The sequence below is a fragment of the Cervus canadensis genome, chromosome 14 (genome assembly GCF_019320065.1).
Source record: "Cervus canadensis isolate Bull #8, Minnesota chromosome 14, ASM1932006v1, whole genome shotgun sequence".
Lineage (NCBI taxonomy): Eukaryota > Metazoa > Chordata > Mammalia > Artiodactyla > Cervidae > Cervus > Cervus canadensis.
The window spans coordinates 12,632,145-12,651,589 of NC_057399.1; the positions used below are offsets into that span (position 1 = coordinate 12,632,145).

General features: G+C 40.3%; 1 protein-coding gene across 4 annotated transcripts in view; it reads right to left on the minus strand.

Moving 5' to 3' along the window:
• Positions 1 to 14,659: 14,659 nt before the first annotated feature.
• Positions 14,660 to 19,445, minus strand: part of MELK (maternal embryonic leucine zipper kinase) — a 72,668-nt gene continuing 67,882 nt past the window's right edge. For all 4 annotated transcript variants that reach the window (XM_043487084.1, XM_043487080.1, XM_043487082.1 and 1 more), the window contains one exon: positions 14,660 to 15,185. In XM_043487084.1, the coding sequence (XP_043343019.1) occupies positions 15,008 to 15,185 (178 nt within the window). In that variant the 3' untranslated portion in view covers positions 14,660 to 15,007. The remainder of the gene's footprint in view (positions 15,186 to 19,445) is intronic.

Genomic DNA, 19,445 nt, shown 5'->3' on the forward strand with positions numbered 1-19,445 from the left:
AGTCATGTCCAACTCTTAGCGACCCCATAGACTGAAGCCCATCAGGCTCCTCTGTCCATGGGATTTTTCCAGGCAAGAATACTGGAGTGGGGTGCCATTGCCTTCTCTGACAAATATATATACATCTTATATATATATATATATGACTCTTGCAACCCCATGGACTATAGCCTGCCAGGCTCCTCTGTCCATGGGATTCTCCAGGCAAGAATACTGGAGTGGGTTGCCATTCCCTTCTCTAGAGGATCTTTTCGACCCAGGGATTGAACCTGGGTCTCCTGCATTGCAGGCAGATTCTTTACCATCTGAGCCACTAGGGACAGATATATATACATATATATGTGTATATATATATATATATATGTGTGTATATATATATACATCTCATATATATGATATGAATGTCCAAATCTGCTCCAAGGATTGGACAGAGGAGCCTTAAAGTTGTAGAAAAGGGAATGATTTTTTTTTTTTTTTCAAAATCAAATGATGTCTTAGCAAGACCAGGGTAACAGAAGAATCAGAAGTGAACTAAAAAGGGGGTAAGAATTCTACTAAAGGCAGTCAGATAGCCTCTTTTCTAGAATCCCCACATCCACCAACACAAGAGTCAGAGCAATAAAGGATATCATAGCCTCCCACTTGCTGTGCTGAGGATATCTCACAGCATCTGATTCTCAGTTTAAAAACGCGAACAAAAGACAACACCTGTGCTCCTGTCAGATCAGATTTTATTTTCACTTGGTCTGGCAATGCTAAGAAGGTAAAAATGTCTCCAAGAGAAAACTGGGTAATGCCTCTCAAATAGGTCTTGAAAGGTCTGCTCAGCCGTTTTGAACATTACTGGGAGTAAGAATATCTACACTGGTCCCTCCGTGCATGCATGCGTGATTAGCTGTTTCGGTCGTGTCCGACTCTGCAACCCCACGGGCTGTATGTTGCCCGCCAGGCTCCTCTGTCCATAGGACTCTCCAGGCAAGAGTACTGGAGTGGGTTACCACGCCCTCCTCCAGGGGATCTTCCCCACTCAGGAATCACACCCGTATCTCCTGCATCTCCTACATTGCAGGCAGATTTCTTGCCACTGAGCCACCAGAGAAGCCCTTGCCCCTCCATGCCACACCCCAAATCCCTAGGACACACCCGAAAACCTACTGAAGGTTGATTGCTGAGTTGTCCCTCTATTTAATGAAGAACATGTAAACCACCTAGACAAGAGCCTTAGATAAATTCTGACAGATATGGGGTCTAACACTGACCCTGCTACTAATTGGCCATGTGACTTTGGTCAAGTTCATTGACCACACTGGGCCTCAATTGACTTATATAAAATGAGAAGACAAGTCTAAAGGCCTATCTGTTCAGCTCTAATATTCTATGGTTCCAATTCTATCCCTTAGTTTCATCTTCATGGTCTTTCTGTGTTTAGTCATTCAGTCGTGTCTAACTCTTTGTGACTCCATGGACTGTAATCCGTCAGGCTCCTATGTCTCCGGAATTTTCCAGGCAAGAATATTGGAGTAGGTTGCCATTTCCTACCTACTCCAGGGGATCATCCCAACCCAGGGATCAAACCCAAGTCTCTTGCATTTCCTGCATTGGCAGGTAGATTCTTTACCAGTAGCACCACCTGGGAAGCCCTCATGGTCTTTACTTGACATTTATTGAGTGTGTTCTATAGCCTAGACTCTTGTTTGACAGTGGGAATATCAAAGTGAAAAAGACACCATCTCCATTCTCCAGAGTCTCAGTCTACTGGAGTGAGATGAACAATAAATAATGTGGAAATATTATTATTATTATCTAATAATTAATATTATTAAATATTATTAATATGCTGGGACAACAGATTTAAACTGAGACTATCCCAGGCAACCTGGGATGTATGGTCACTCTAAAGACGGGGATTATAGGAGAAAATAGAGTTTGTGGACATAATAAGTTTAGGTCTAGAAATGTTTCCTTTTAAGTGCCTATGGGACATCCAAATGGAGGACAATGGGAAGTTGGACTCAGGGGCTGGGAGCTGAGGAAAGAGGACTGGGCCAGAGATTTAGATGTGAGAAGCATCATGAGCCACAGGACAGATGAGAGCATCTGGAAAAGTGTGAAGAGCAGGAAGAGAAATGGCCAAGCCAGAAGCCTAGAATTAACATCTAAGGGACAGAGGAAGAGGCTGGAAAGAAGACTGAGGAGTGGGGGGAAAACCAGAGGAGAAGATAATCAAAAGCAGAAGGGGGTTCCAGATGGAGGAAGTGGTCAACAGGGTCAGGGAACAGGAATAAGGTGGTCATTGAATTCAGCAGTGGTGTTCAGGGGTGGTGTCCTTGGGGACTCTACCTCTGGGCAGTTTCCTCCATAGCCACACTCTAATATCCCCTTCTGACCATAGGATTTCTCCTTAAAGCTCATCCCATCTGCTTGGAGTCTATTTGTGGACCTGAAAAAATGGAGATGATATCTGAAGACTGTAGAATACTATTACTTAAAAGATCAAATTGCATCAAGAATTGCTACTTGTAAAGCACCTTGCAAACCAGAAATATCATACTGAGGTTCTCTTTTTCTCCTATCCAACATCCTTTCTGCCTCCAAGATTCACTACTTGTCCTCATCTTCATTCTCCTTCCCTTGTGACTTCAATCTTCATAGGTCTTACCTGTCTAGGCTCCAATTGTTCTTGCCATCAAATCCATGAGCATGTGGTCTGAATTTCTTGCCTTTACTTCTCATCAGTGTTCCTGTGGCCCTGAGGTCAAGCTTCTGCCCCACCACACTCTTGAAGCTGCCCCTGGTTCCTCCTTGACAAATCTAACGCCCTCTTCTCATTCCTTAGCGTCCTTGTCCTCTCTGTAGCATCAAGCACCACTGTTTATCCCTCTTTCAAAGGTCTTCTCTCTTGACTAGAATGGCTTATTGTTTCTTTTCCCATCTCTTTTCAATTCCATTACCTGTTTTTCAGAGAAGTAGTTGACACTGGCTAGATCCAGCTACAGTTTGCCTGAGGTGAGACAGTATCACCCTGGGGCCTGGGGATATGCTGGGCCATTGAAAGGGCCATTTCTTCCTTCCTAAAGCCAGATCCTAGACTTGAACTCTCTATCAAGAAAGCCCTGGGGCTCCCATTCTGCAACATAAAAATCAGATCCTAGATTCTCATGTCAAGAACCACATAGAACTATTGCTTCTCAGGGTTACAAGGGATTCTCAAATGATTTAATGCAAAAGTCACCAAATGCTTATAATCCTTCCTTCATAGTTCCCAGCTGAGGGCTCAGTGGGTAAAGAACTTGCCTGCAATGCAGGAGATGCTGGAGATATGGGTTTGATTCCTGGGTTGGGAAGATCCCCTGGAGGAGGGCACAACCCACTCCAGTATTCTTGCCTGCAAAGAGTTCAGTCAGCAACTGAACAGCACACGGTCCCAGCTGAGGGGCTGCTTGTTTCTGCTGCAGCACGCCAGGGATAGGGAACTGGCCACTTCTAGGCAAGCATCTTTCTTCCCAAATGGCTAAGGAGAAAGGCCTCCCTCATAGCAAACCTCCAAGGGTTCCCCTGTAGTTCAGTTGGTAAGGAATCTGCCTGCAATGCAGAGGACCCAGGTTCGATTCCTGGATCAGGAAGATACCCCTGGAGAAGGAAATGGCAACCCACTCTAGTGTTCTTGCCTGGGAAATCCCATGGATGGAGAAGCCTGGTGGTCTACAGTCCATGGGGTTGCAAAGAGTCAGACATGCCTGAGCAACCCAGCACAGCACATGGCAAATCAAGACCAGCTGCTTCTTATACCTGTGCATTTGGTGGTATTCTTCTCTATACCTAACGGGCCCATCCATAAAAGTTCAAATCTCTCTTCCATAAATCTTCAGATTTCTGAAGATGCGTGTCACATCTCATTCTTGTCTCCATGAAGCCTGGCCTTTCCTTCCACCATTCCTCACATCACACAGCTTCAATTCCCCTCATGACCCTGACCCACTTATCTGAAAGTAACCATTTCCAATAGTAAAGTGTGCGTGTGTGTGTGTGTAAGTGAGTAAAAGGAATTTTTTTTAGTTTTCCTTTAAGTAGTTCATTTTTGCAAACATCAGGGAACAATTTCCGAGAGGCAGCATGACATATGATGACATAGGAACAAGGTTACCCAGAGCCCAGCACATCAGACAGTCTGGAAAACCCTTAAGTGAAGAACGCTTGTCTCCATGAAACCTTGATAATTTAAAAGGGACAATGACTATCTGAAGCAGTCAAGGTCTCCATTAAATTCTGCAAAGCTAGACGACTGGAAAGGGGGGGCTTCTCACGCAAGGGGACCCTTTGGTCTTTAGCGACATCATTATCTGTGGGTTATTACCATTACTACAAATACTAATACACTTTTATTAAGCACTGGCAATGACCCAGGGCAAGTGAGTTTAAGTTCATATTATATCCATTTTCATTATCGAGAGAAAAGAGGAGAATGAACAAAGGACTGTAATGTGAAATTCTAAAGTAGGAAAAATGAAAAAAGGTTAATTAAAAAAAAAAACCCACAGAGTAAAGAGAAAGGCTCCAACTGTTCGTGGTCAGGAGTCATGATGGATGGTGGATCTTGTCACCCTGGACTTGTCCCCTATGATTTCTTTCCATCTCTCTCTCTAAAAAGAGCCTCCTCTCAGCTAAGGACACGGCAGGGACAGGGCAAGGGTGGAGAGAAGGCAGTAGACTTATCTAAGGGTCCCCGAAACTCTACAAATCAATGTTTCCTAATTCTAATGTTGAGCCCCAAACAGAATCAAATTTAACATTTAAAACACAGTAAAATATAAAAATAAAATGAAAAGATTAAATCCTGAGGGACACTCCCTTGCCTTTTTTTTGCACCCTTGACTCAAAGTATTCCACTCTCACCCTGGCCTTCTGTATGGTTTACATGTCTCAGGAAACATGTCAGAAATTTCCCACTGGACTTCCCTGGTGGGCCAGTGGTTAAGACTCCAGGCTTCCACTGCAGGGGGTTCCCTGGTCAGGGAACCAAGATCCCAAATGCTGTGTGACACAGCCAGAAAAAAAAAAAAAAAGGAAATTTCCCATTAACCACCAAACTTTTCTCAGTCTCCTTTGTAATTACACCTTTCTGCTCTATAACTCTGTGTTTGGTAATTCAAAACACTTTTCTGTGGAAGCTATTTCTCTCCATCAAGCAAATGCCTGAGGCTTTTTAGAGTGTATAAGCCAGAATGGGAATTCAGAAAAATAAGCAGATCAGCAGAATGGACATCTGAATACAGAGTCAGCATGTTGTCCGAGTCAGAGTATCCTTATGTTTATATCACCTGTTGAGGTGTTTGTAGCCACTCCATCAGAGCTACTTTTCTTGGCTAAATTTTAATCCATCATTCCAAATTACACAGCAAACCTTGGTGTCAGCTAAGAGGGATCCTGAAAGAGGTCTGTACATCTTTGTGGTCTGTGTTTCCATGTACATGTCATGTTTATAGAATCAAACCTGGAGACAAACAGTGACTTACCCAAGGTCACACAACCGTCTCAGGTCTGCAGAGTTCTCCCGGGGCCTGAGTCCTAGCATCCAGTGCTCTTCCTGCTAAAGTGCCCAGTCTCATAGACAGTGGTACAAACACCACAGCTGGGCGTAGAGAAGTCTTCGCAATGCCTCAAATTTCAAATAAGAGGTCACAGCCGGGCCCTTCTAATATGCCATGAGGAACAGGTGCCTTCTGTAACACTGACTTAGACGAGGACTGGGCAGGAAGGAGACACCAGAAGCCATTGTGAACTTCTGTGCATCTGGGTGCTGCCCAGTGTATATTTCATTGAGACCCGTAGCACCTTGATGGCAAGATAATACATGAATTCTTTCCCACATCCCACCTAGTCCAAGTTCAAATTCAATGTTGACTGAGTAGCTGAACCAAATGAAGTTAAAAGTGAGTCAATATAGGGGGACATATGAATACCTGTGGCAGATTTATGCTGATGTATGACAAAAACCATCATAATATTGTAAAGCAATTATCCTCCAATTAAAATAAATTCAGTTCAGTTGTTCAGTCATGTCCGACTCTTTGCGACCCAATGGACCGCAGCAGGCCAGGCCTCCCTGTCCATCACCAACTCACGGAGTTTAGCCAAACTCATGTCCATTGAGTCAGTGATGCCATCCAATCATCTCATCCTGTCGTCCCCTTCTCCTCCTGCCCTCAATCTTTCCCAGCATCAGGGTCTTTCCAAATGACTCAGCTCTTCGCATCAGGTGGCCAAAGTATTGGAGTTTCAGCTTCAACATCAGTCCTTCTGATGAACACCCACGGCTGATCAAAAATTTCTTAAAGTGAGTCAATAACGAATATTCAACAAATGGCATGAGGTTAACTGGCTAATCATTTGGGGGTGTTAAATTTGGTAGAGGAAGGACTAGGGCTGGCCGTGTGTATCAGATCTGTTTTGGCAAGGCCACTCCACAGATTCCAGTGAGGAGGACATTGTGAAGCTTGTCTGTGGACCTTTTCGGGGGACCCTGTGCCGAGTTGTACTCATAGTCTAACAATTCTTGTAATCCCTCTTCATGGAGGGCATTATTTCTTCCGTTTTACAATTGAGAACCAGAATCTCTCAGAGGCCAAGCAATTGCTCAGTCTCCCAGCTAGGCCATAAACAGAGCTGTTATAGTAATGGCCATTTTAAACATCTTAAATATTTAAACTTGCCAACAACTCCAATGCTTCCACTTAATGACACACCCTTATCAATGTGGGTGTCACTGTTGTTGTTAGCACTTCCCCACTTTCTGGCACTAACAGATGATCCAGACTCATCTTCCACATTTCCAGCCGCAGCCCCAGAATCAGCCAGTTCTCCAAGGAGCCCTAGTTCCTTCTTTAGAGAATAATATTAGGAGCTGAGATCTGAGCCTTAAGTCTGCTTGCTGCTCCCAAATGTCTTTGAAACTTTCTCAGCTGACAGAAGAAATACACATAGGAATATGAACTTGTGTGTTTATATATAGGTTTATGTATTTCTATATGTAACCATCTGTATCTATACTAAGGTAAACACTGCATAGATCATTCTAGTTTCCTTCCCTTGTTTATCTGTAAATTCTTACTCCAATGGTGAGAAATCTGGCTTCCACCACCCAAAATCCATTTACTTCAGTTCCAATATCAGAAGTATCAGAATTTGACAAGTACCGAAAGTGTTAACCTGTGTTCCCATGAGAAACAACTTTATCACTGAGAGTAGAGTGCTTCTGTGTGGTTCCTTTTGCACTGAGTCTTACACACATCCCTCATTTCCAAAGTTACTTAGGTCAGCGCCTTTTCCTCCATTCCCTTTAAAGAGGTTGTTTCATATATCTATAATACAGTTAGATCCTCTTGTCACAGTGTACATTTCTTCCTGGGTTATCCCACCTTCTAAACGATTTTTTGCAAATTCATATTACAGTCATGCTATAGAATGAAGGCTTGTGTCTGTCCCTTACTCCCTAATTCATATGTTGAAACCTAATCCCCAATGCGACGCTATGTGGGGGTGGGACCTTTAGAAGGTGATTATGTCATGAGGATGAGGCCCTTGTGAATGGAATTAGTGCCTTTACAAAAGACCCCAGAGAACTCACTCACTCCTTCCTTCATGTGAGGTCACAACGAGAAGACATTTGTCTCTGAACCAGGAAGCAAGCATCTGCCAGTGCCTTGAGCTTGGACTTTCCAGCCTCCAGAACTGTGAGAAATAAATGTTTAAGCCTATGGTTCATGGCTACAGCAGCCTGAATAGATTACAACAAATATTTACTCACTGTGCTGAAAGTTCGATAGATTTTGACAAATGCATATTATGTACCCACCACTAAAGTATCATACAGTAGCTTTACCACCCTAAAAATTCCCTGCACTTCGCCTATTCAACACTCCTTGCCATCACATTGATCGTTTTAATGTCTCCAGTTTAGCCTTTTCCAGAACGACTGCAACCACACAGTAGATAGTCTCTTCAGATTGATTTCTTTCACACAGCAATCTGTTTAATGTTCTTCCATGTCTTTTCATGACTTGATAGCTCATTCCTTTTTATTGCTGAATAATTTTCCACTGTATGAGTGTACCACAGTTTGTTTATCCAGTCAAATATTGAAGGACATTTTTGTGGCTTCCAATTTTGGGCAATTATGAATGAAGTTATTATAAACATTCACATGCAGATCTTTTTGTGAACCTAAGTTTTCAAATCAATTGGGTAAAGACTTAAGAGCACAATTACTGGGTTATATAATGAGATAACATTTAGCATTGTAAGAAACTATCAAAACGTCTTCCTGAGTGCATGCACCATTTTGCATTTCTACCAGCAATGAATAAGAGTTCCTGCTGCTCCACATCTTTTCTGGATTTCAGCCATGCCAATAGTATCTCACTTTAATTAGAAATTCTCCAGTGACAAATGATGTTAAGCACCTTATCGTATATTTATTTGCCATTTGTTTATCTTTGATGAAGCATCAATTCAGATCTTTCATTCATTTTTTAAGTTGTGTTATTTTCTTATGGTTGACTTATAAGAATTCTTTTATTTTTTGGGTGCAAGTCTTTTACCAGAAAAGTGTTTAGCAAATGTTTTCTCCCATTCTGTAGGTTGTTGTCTCACTTTGTTGGTGGTGTCCTTTGAAACAAGTTTTTTTGACAAAGTATCAACTTTTCCTCTTGTTGCTTGTGCATTTCATGTCATATCTAAGTAACCATTGCCTAATCCAAGATGAAGACAAAAGAAGGGGTCAGCAGAGGATGAGATAGTTAGATATTAATAGCATCCCCGGCTCAACGGACATGAATTGGAACAAACTCCGGCAGACAGTGGAAGACAGAGGAGCCTGGCACTCTATAGTCCATGGGGTCGCAAAGAGGCGGACATGGCAGAACGACTGAACAGCAACAAAACAAATCCAACGTCATATTTAATCCTGTATTTTTAAAGCATTTTTATCATTTTAGCTTTCACATTTAAGTCACTGATACACTTTATTTTTTATATGGTGTGAGGTAGGAGTCCGAAGAACTAAAGAGCCTCTTGATGAAAGTGAAAGAGGAGACTGAAAAAGTTGGCTTAAAGCTCAACATTCAGAAAACTAAGATCATGGCATCTGGTCCCATCACTTCATGGCAAATAGATGGGGAAACAGTGGAAACAGTGTCAGACTTAATTTTTTGGGCTACAAAATCACTGCAGATGGTGATTGCAGCCATGAAATTAAAAGATGCTTACTCCTTGGAAGGAAAGTGATGACCAACCTAGATAGCACATTAAAAAGCAGAGACATTACTTTGCCAACAAAGGTCCATCTGGTCAAGGCTATGGTTTTTCCAGTGGTAATGTATGGATGTGAGAGTTGGACTATAAAGAAAGCTGAGCACTAAAGAATTGATGCTTTTGAACTATGGTGTTGGAGAAGACTCTTGAGAGTCCCTTGGGCTGCAAGGAGATCCAACCAGTCCATCCTCAAGATCAGTCTTGGGTGTTCATTGGAAGGACTGATGCTGATACTGAAACTCCAATACTTTGGCCACCTCATGCGAAGAGCTGACTCATTTGAAAAGACCCTGATGCTTGGAAAGATTGAGGGCAGGAGGAGGAGGGGACGACAGAGGATGAGATGGTTGGATGGCATCACCGACTCGATGGACATGAGTTTGGGTAGACTCCTGGAGTTGGTGATGGACAGGGAAGCCAGGTGTGCTGTGGTTCATGGGGTCGCACAGAGTCGGACACGACTGAGCAACTGAACTGAAGTGAACTGAGGTAGGAGTCCAACTTCATCTTTACATGTGGATATCAAAGTATCTGAGCACCATTTGTTGAAAATGCTATCCTTTCCTCATCAAATTGTCTTGACCTCTTTGTCAAAAATCAGTTGACCATTGTGATAGGCAGAAGAATGCCCTCCAATCAAAGACACTGCAATCTAATTTCTAGAATATATGAAGATGATATATTACATGTCAAAGGAGAATAAAGCTTTCAGATAAAGTTGCCAAACAGCTGGCCCTATAATAGGAAAATAATCCTGCATCGTCTGGGTAGACCCAATGGAATCATCTTTGAAGATGGAGGCTGATGGCCACAAGCTGAGAATTGCAAGCAGTCTCTAGAAACTGGAAAAGGAAAGGAAGTGGATCCTACTTTATAAGAAAGGCTTTTAAATATACAATTCTACAGGCCTGTATTACACAATAATCATAATTATAAAACTAAGCTCTTTAAAAATACATGAAATCACTGTGGAATCCAGAAGCTGAAAATCATTCAATTCTTATTCCCTTAATAGACTGTATTCTCCTTACTCAGGAAGACTTTGAACTCGTTACTTTTACTGAAGAGAATCACATAACACACTCAACTGTAATACACTTATTACACTGTAAAGAAGTCTGAAAGAGTGATGTTTTCCTATGTCTTAACCATTTTGTGTAAAATTGCTGCTATAAGAAAGCAATATTTTAATACATAGCTTATATAATAAATGCTTTATATTTATAATTCTATTATATATTACATTTATAATACAACCATGCTTTCCTACATGGTACAATTTCAGGAGAGGTATTACCTCTATACTTTGGAGCCCATCATGCCTGGTTCAAATCCAATGCACTTTTAAGCTTTATACAACCTGAAGAGAGTTATTAATTTGTCTTTCTGAGCCTCGGTGTTCCCTTCTGTGAAAAGGGATACCACCGGCCTTGCAGAGTTAATGTAAAGCTAAATGAGTTAATGTGTGTAATACATGTTATGATGATTTGAAAACACAACACTAAGTCAGGGGTCAGCAAACTTTTTCTGTAAATACTTTATGATAGTAAATACTTTCTGTTTTCTTGGTCATACATTATAAAAACCAATCAACCCTGCCACTAAGAAACAAAAATAGACAATACGAGCTATTTTACATTGGCCATGCTCCCATAAAACTGTGCCAGAAAGACTGCAGGGTGGCCCACCAGCCTGTTTGCTGACCCCTGATACAGACCATCCAGCACAGTATCCGGCACACAGTGGGCCCTCGGTAGCTGACAGCTCTGTAATCTTCGCTTTGTTTCTCCCTATCACAGTCAACAAACACAATCTTTTATGGCTCCTGAGATTCAGTCACCATTCTATCATTCCTAACTTCCAAAATATTCAAAACTACCTATAATGATGCCGCAAAAGCTTCTGGGGCTCTCTCTCTGCTGCCAACATCCAAACAACTGGATGTTGTTTGGTGTTCCATGATGTTACTGGACCGCAGATGCTAAGGCAGACAGGAACTTCAGGACTGTTGGTTCAGCTCATACTTAAATCCCTTCTATGACCCATCTCACAAATAGCTGTCCAACATGTCTAAGTTGGGCAGTAGGGCAGTAGTCTAAGTGTCTTTTGTCTGGTAGCTTGGAGTTTTTCTGAAAGCTCTTTATTGTGAGTTTAAGTTCAACACGGCTCAGGGACTTTCCCGCTGGTTCAGTGGTGAAGACTCACACTTCCGCTGAACAGGGACTGGGTTCAGTCAGTGGCCCAGGAACTAAGATCCCACATGCCACGCAGTGTGGCCAAACACGGAGTTCAATGCGGTTAAACTTGATAAGCATGTACTGAGCCCCTACTATATTCCAGAGACTACTACATGCTGCAGACACAAAGATGAATAAGATATGACCTCTACCTCCAACTCTTCACTGGACTTTCTTTGCCTGTTATTCTCACTAAAACAAGACACATACTCTCTCCCCTTCTGAGTCCTCCAGTTTTCAAACTCCCAATTCCTTCAACAATCCTTTACAAATTCCCTCATTCTCCTTTACACTGCCTTCCTCTGGACATAAAATCACACAGGCCCTACAAAGAAGCCCAACTATGGCTGGATGATGGAGAACAAAGCCAACTTACAACTTTGTAGATTTAGTGTCAAAAATCTAAACCGTATTTGCCTCTTGAGAACTAACCCAGCCTCATTTACTTAACTACACCTATATCCCTTTAATTCTCCAAATGGTTCTACAGAATTAGAACTAAGTGACAGATTTTTAGATGATACGGCAACTATTGACATTTTTTCTTAAAGAAAAGGAAGATTTTAGCCCAAATAGCAATCAGGGAACCTATTTTAACTTGATCCAGTCTGATGGGGAGCAGAACTAATAACAGCATTTCTAGACTGAATTGATCCCCCAAAAAAGATTTTTAATTTTTAAAAAATTTTAAAGGTAAATATACTAAAAACTCCAATTTAAAGATTGCAATTGTAGACCAGATGTTCAAAAAAGAAAATAAAATATAAAATAGTATTTCTTATATTAAGGTTAAGCAGTGTTTTTAAAATGTGTTTATGTGATGGATCCTAAAGCAAAATGTGCTTCTTACTATGGTTCATGGTCAAAAGTTATTGAGAATCACTGTTCTAGACCATGCCATCTGCTATAGAAACAGAAGAGTGATCCTTCTCTTATGTCTTATAAAAATAGATAAATTGGGCTTTAAAAAATTAAAACTTCTGTTCTTCAAAAGACACCATCAAGAAGTACAAAGACAACCTACACAATAATTAAAAAATTACAAATCATGTATTTGAAAAGAGACTTATATCTAGAACCATAGAATTCTTACAACTCAACAGTAAAAAGAAAAACAGCCCAAGTAAAAATGGGCAAAGGATGTAAATAGATATTTCTCAAAAAAAAAAAAAAATGTATAAATGGCCAACAGGCACATGAAAAAATGCTCAATATCATTAGTCATTAGGGAAAAGCAAATGAAAATCATACTGAGATACCACTTTGTACCACTTTGCAGGGCTAAAATAAAAGACAATAAGAAATGCTAGAATATAAATGTGAAAAAATTAGAACCCTCATACATTGCTGGTGGAATCATAAAATGATAAGCAATTTGTCACTTTCTCAAAATGTTAGATGACTCAGCAATTCCAATCCTAGGTATACACACGAGAGAATTGAACACCTATGTCCACACAAAAACTTGTACATAAATATCCAGAGCAGCATTATTTATAATAGCCATGAAGCAGAAACAACCCAAATATCCATCAACTGATAAATGGATAAATATGTGATATATCCATACAATGGAATATCTTTCAGCAGTAAAACAGAAAGAAGTCCTAAAATATGCTACAACATGATGAATCTTAAAAATACTATGCTAAGCTGAAGGAAGCTAGACCCCAAAGAACACATATAAGATTTCATTTATATCAAATGTCCATAATAGTCAAGTCCATAGAGGCAGAAAGTAGATTAGTGGTTGCCAGGGGCTGTGGGGTTGGCGGGGTGTGTCGAGAATTGGGAGTCAACACTAATGGGTACAAGGGTTCTCTTTCAGGTGGTGAAAACTAAAATTAGATTGTGGTGATGGTTGCACAAATGGGAATATACTAAGAACCACTGAACTGTATACTTTAAAGGGGTAACTTTATAGGATGTGAACTGTATTTCAGTAAAGCTGCTATAAAAAATTTTTAAACTCTTTGACAGCACTCCTTTATCAAAACAGTTTAGTGGAGGCTTCAAGTTCGTTCAAGTTTTTATCACTTATTTCCAGCTAAACTTTTGAATCCTCATCTCCCGCTATCCTCCCTGTGGCACCTTCTGCCTGTACCCTAAACACACGAGCCATTTTATCATCCCATGCCTTTGCACATTCATGCTGCCAAGAATGTCATACGGTCTTCTCTTTCTATTGAACTCATGTATCTTTCAAGACCAAATACAATTTCCTTCAAGAAGTCACCCCTTACTCCTCCAGACAAAGTTGATCATGCCCTCTATACTGTAAGTACTGGTTGATTTATATGCATCTGCCCTTTTAATGGGCTTCCCAGGTGGCGCTAGGATGTAGGGATGTAAGAGATGGGGGTTCAATCCTGGGTCAGGAAGATCCCCTGGAGAAGGGAAGGGCAACCCACTCTAGTGTTCTTGCCTAGAGAATTCCATGGACAGAGAAACCTGCCAAGTTACGGTCCACAGGGTCACAAAGAGATGAACATGACTGAAGTGACTCACACATACACAACCTGCTAACAGACTGAAACTTGAGTTTATTAGACAGTTTGATATTCAGAACTAGAACCTAATGCTTATAAATACTTAGTAAATGTTTACTGAACAAATGAATGATAAAACATTTCCTCACTACTGACTAGAAACACTCCTATTTTTTTCTCCAACTAGTTTAACTCGTAAAATCCATACAAATATAACTTTAGCGCTGACCTTTAGAGACCAGTAAAATGAAATAAAAAGACAAATTTGAGGCCAATCTTGAGACTTATGGAAAATTACTATAAAGTAACATTTCATTGGGGTTCATAGTTCAGATACTTATCATTGTTGACTGAACACACTTACTGAAGTCAACACTCTTTTATTCAACATATTAAATGTGTTGTTTAACTCTGGTAACCACAGCTGTGACTTAGTTAACGATCTCAATAAATCCTACTTAAATCAGAGACAGGAAAAAATTATGCAAATGAATTCTTATCTGTTTTTCTGCCCAAGGCATATTTGATAACAGATAAAACATACTCCAAATAGTCTCTATTTAATAGTCAAGAAGCCATTTGAGGTTTTATTTGGATCAAAATCAAAGAAGAGGAGAAGCCTGCTATGTTCACAAATGATTTTATTTCAGAAAGAAATTACACATTAAAAAGAAGACATAGTTAAGAGCTTACATTCATGTATGAAAGTGACTCTAAGAAAGTAAACAGTTATTAATATATAAAGCGCATGATTTAAAAAGACAGTAATAGATAATGACAGACGGGCTTGCCTTAGGTTCACCCACAAAATAGTATCTTCTGTCTAAAAACAAAGATATTGGTCTTTGAGACAGCTCTTTAGACATGAGTTTGTACTTCCAGTGGACTTGAAAAATCAAACCAGTCACACCAGGCTCCACATAGGCTGTATCACACCCACACTCATCAAGCAGGAAGGAGACCATCCATCAATTAAACCTTGCAGCTAGACAGGATGTCTTCCACTAATCTCTTGTAGACCCAGGCGTCACCCTTAAGCCGCTGCCTCCGGATGCCCACCACGTCAGGTTTCTGAAGCTGGCACACTTCTAGCTCAAACTGCATCGTCACTTTGCCAAAATCCGACTGTGTTTGACACTTCAGTGTATAGCTGTGAAAAACAAGATAAGGAGCCAGTTAGCAGGAGGATCATGAATATTCTGTATAATACAAGAGATTTCTAAGCCTCTAGGAGGCCAGTGGGGAAAATGAACCATGATTTCATATTAAGCAATGTAGTACTGCTTAGAGTTTCCAGATGACCTAGCTATGCATTAGTGATGGAGTATGACTAGTGTTTTCCCAAAAGCCGAACCAGAATCTTTAAAAAAAAAAAAAAAAAAGAAAAGCTGAAAAGGCTTATATCAGAATTCTCCCTCGCTCCAAATAAAGTGCTTTATTCATAGCTACACAAGCCATTTATGCTTAAGAAATCTTTTGGCATCCTTTATGCAACTCTCTCAATGGTAACCTGTAAACGTTAGGCCATTTCCACAATGCTGACAACAAAAGAAAGCAGAGGGAATATGAAGAATATTTTATTTTGTGCACTTCATCAGAAACTTCTGTCTTTCATACAAATTAAGCTGAAGCCACCAACTGGTTAGTAAGAAACACGTTTTTGAGGTTTTTCTAATAGTGAAGCGAAAGTCGTTCAGTTGTGTCCCACTCTTTGCAACCCCATGGACTATACAGTCCATGGAATTCTCCAGGCCAGAATACTGGAGTGCGTAGCCTTTCCCTTCTCCAGGGGACCTTCCCAACCCAGGGATCAATCCCAGGTCTCCCACTTTGCAGGCAGATTCTTTACCAGCTGAGCCACAAGGGAAGCCCTATTTTCTAATAGTAATAAGAGGTTATGATCATTACAACACTTTAGGGCAGAGTTATAAAATATATCGCTCTTTTTCTTACTTGCGTCCTTTGGGGCTTGATCTATTAAAAATTAGCAGTTGATACCAGAAATGCCATAAGGTATACCCTGCAGTTAAGGTTCCTGATGGGAAGAGGAAGCACAGAGCGATGTAGTCACATCAAAGATAAAAAGTGATTCTTCCTCATTGGAAAAAGACAGTAATGGAATATAACAGAGATTAGTGACACCACACCACTGAAAAGTTCGTTATTCTGTTTTGTCACAAAGAAAGTAAAAACAGGTAAGACAAAAAGAAAAATAAGGGATCAAGGCAGACCTTTGGGTGGATCAGGAAGTTCAAGGAACAGATTATTGGTTAGTAGCCAGTTAATGATCTGACAGATTATATGCTAAAGGAAAAATAATTGAAAGCTTTCTCATATAGATGCGGTGAGAGGTTCTGCAACTGTGAATAAACCCCAAGCATGAAGAGCAAGTCAGGGTTAGATGTGTTCTAATGACATCTGAAGAAGAAAGCCAGGGTTCACATAAGGAGTGCTTGCCAACACTTAAGAGATAATGAAAAGTAAAATTACTGTTGCAAAAGATTCTTTCTTAAAATCTCTCTACTGACTGTTCCATTTAAATATTTTTGTTAATTTATTAGTGGCTCTTCTTTGTCCTTGTTCAGTCACTAAGTCAAGTCCAACTCTTTGCAACCTTGGGCTATAGCACACCAGGCTTCCCTGTCCATCACTATCTCCAGAGTTTGCTAAAATTCATGTCCATTGAGTCAGTGATGCCATCCAACCATCTCATCCTCTGTTGCCCCCTTCTCCTTTTGCCTTCAATCTTTCCCAGCACTGGGGACTTTTCCAATAGTCAGTTCTTCGCATCAGGTAGCCGAAGTATTGGAGCTTCAGCATCAGTTCTTCCAATGAATATTCAGGGTTGATTTCCTTTAGGATTGACTGGTTTGATCTCCTTGCAGCCCAAGGGACTCTCAAGAGTCTTCTCTAGCACCACAATTCGAATGCATCAATTCTTTGGCACCCAGCCTTCTTTATGGTCCAATTCTCACATCTGTACATGACTACTGGAAAAACCATAGCTCTGACTATACAGACCTCTGTTGGCAAAGTGATATCTCGGCTTTTTAATACGCTGTCTAGGTTTATCATGGCTTTCCTTCCAAGGAGCAAGAGTCTTTTAATTTCATGGTGGCAGTCATGTCCACAGTGATTCTGGAGCTCAAGAATAAAATCTGTCACTGTTTCCATTTTTTTCCCCCTTCTATTTGCCATGAAGTGATGGGACTGGACGCCATGATTTTAGTATTCTGAATGCTGAGTTTTAAGTCAGTTTTTTCTTCCTTCTAGTTTATTGCTTTCATTCTTCTATTAGTGCTTTAATAATGCAATTTTAGAGAGACATAACTAAGTGGAAATGTTTAGAAATATGAACATCTTAAGTAACCAGAAGAGTTCTGGCTGTCCAAACCATGAGATCATGACCCAGGAGGTTTTGATGGCAGTTCATTCAACAGTGGGAAAGAGAGAAAGTGACATACTTTCTAAAGTACTGAAAACCAATCCTATCACATAGACATCATAAAGAGGAGTGTGTGTAAAACCCTAAAGACTCTACCAGAAAATTACTAGAGCAAATCAACGAATATAGTAAAGTTGCAGGATATAAAGTTAACACGCAGAAACCCCTTGCATTCCTATACACTAACAATGAGAAAACAGAAAGAAATTAAGGAAACAATACCATTCACCATTGCAACAAAAAGAATAAAATACTTAGGAGTAGATCTACCTAAAGAAACAAAAGACCTATACATAGAAAACTATAAAACACTGATGAAAGAAATCACAGAGGACACAAATAGTTGGAGAAATATACCATGTTCTTGGGTTGGAAGAATCAATATTGTGGAAATAAGTATACTACCCAAAGCAATCTATAGATTCAATGCAATCCCCTATCAAGCCTACAACGGTATTTTTCACAGAACTAGAACAATAATTTCACAATTTGTAATGGAAATACAAAAACCTCGAATAGCCAAAGTAATTTTGAGAAAGAAGAATGGAAACTGGACGATCAACCAGCCTGACTTCAGAAAACTATACTACAAGCCACAGTCATCAGACAGTAATGGTACTGGCACAAAGAACAGAATATGACCATGGACAGAATAGAAGCCAAGAGATAAACCCCAAGCTATGGACACCTTATCTCGACAAAGGAGGCAAAAGAAATATACAATGGGAAAAAAGACAACCTCTTAACAAGTGGTGCTGGGAAAAACTGGTCAACCAACTTGGTAAGAATGAACTAAAAAACACTTTCTAACACCATACAACAAAAATAAAACTCAAAATGATTAAAGACTAAAGTGTAAGACCAGAAACTATAAACTCCTACGAGTTTTAGAACATAGGCAAAACACTCTCTGACATAAATCACAAGCAAGGATCCTCTTGACCCACCTCCCAGAATATTGGAAATAAAAGCAAAAATAAACAAATGGGACCTAACTAAACTTAAAAGCTTTTGCACAACAAAGGAAACTATAAGCAAAGGTGAAAAGACAGCCCTCAGATTGGGAGAAAATAATACCAAATGAAGCAACAAAGGATTAATCTCAAAAATATACAAGCAACTCCTGCAGCTCAATTCCAGAAAAATAAATGACCCAATCGAAAAATGGCCCAAAGATCTAAACAGACATTTCTCCAAAGAAGACATACAGATGGCTAACAAACACATGAAAAGATGCTCAACATCACTCATTATCAGAGAAATGCAAATCAAAACCACAGTGAGGTATCATTACACGCCAGTCAGGATGGCTGCTATCCAAAAGTCTACAAGCAATAAATGCTGGAGAGGGTGTGGAGAAAAGGGAACCCTCTTACACTGGTGGGAATGCAAACTAGTACAGCCGCTATGGAGAACAGTGTGGAGATTTCTTAAAAAACTGGAATAGAACTGCCATATGACCCAGCAATCCCACTCTGGGCATACACACTGAGGAAACCAGATCTGAAAGAGACACGTGCACCCCAATGTTCATCGCAGCACTGTTTATAATAGCCAGGACATGGAAGCAACCTAGATGCTCATCAGCAGACGAATGGATAAGGAAGCTGTGGTACATATACACCATGGAATATTACTCAGCCATTAAAAAGAATTCATTTGAATCAGTTCTAATGAGATGGATGAAACTGGAGCCCATTATACAGAGTGAAGTAAGCCAGAAAGATAAAGAACATTACAGCATACTAACACATATATATGGAATTTAGGAAGATGGTAACGATAATCCTATATGCAAAAACAGAAAAAGAGACACAGAAGTACAGAACAGACTTTTGAACTCTGTGGGAGAAGTGAGGGTGGGATATTTTCGAGAGAACAGATCGAAACATGTATATTATCTAGGGTGAAACAGATCACCAGCCCAGGTTGGGATGCATGAGACAAGTGCTCGGGCCTGGTGCA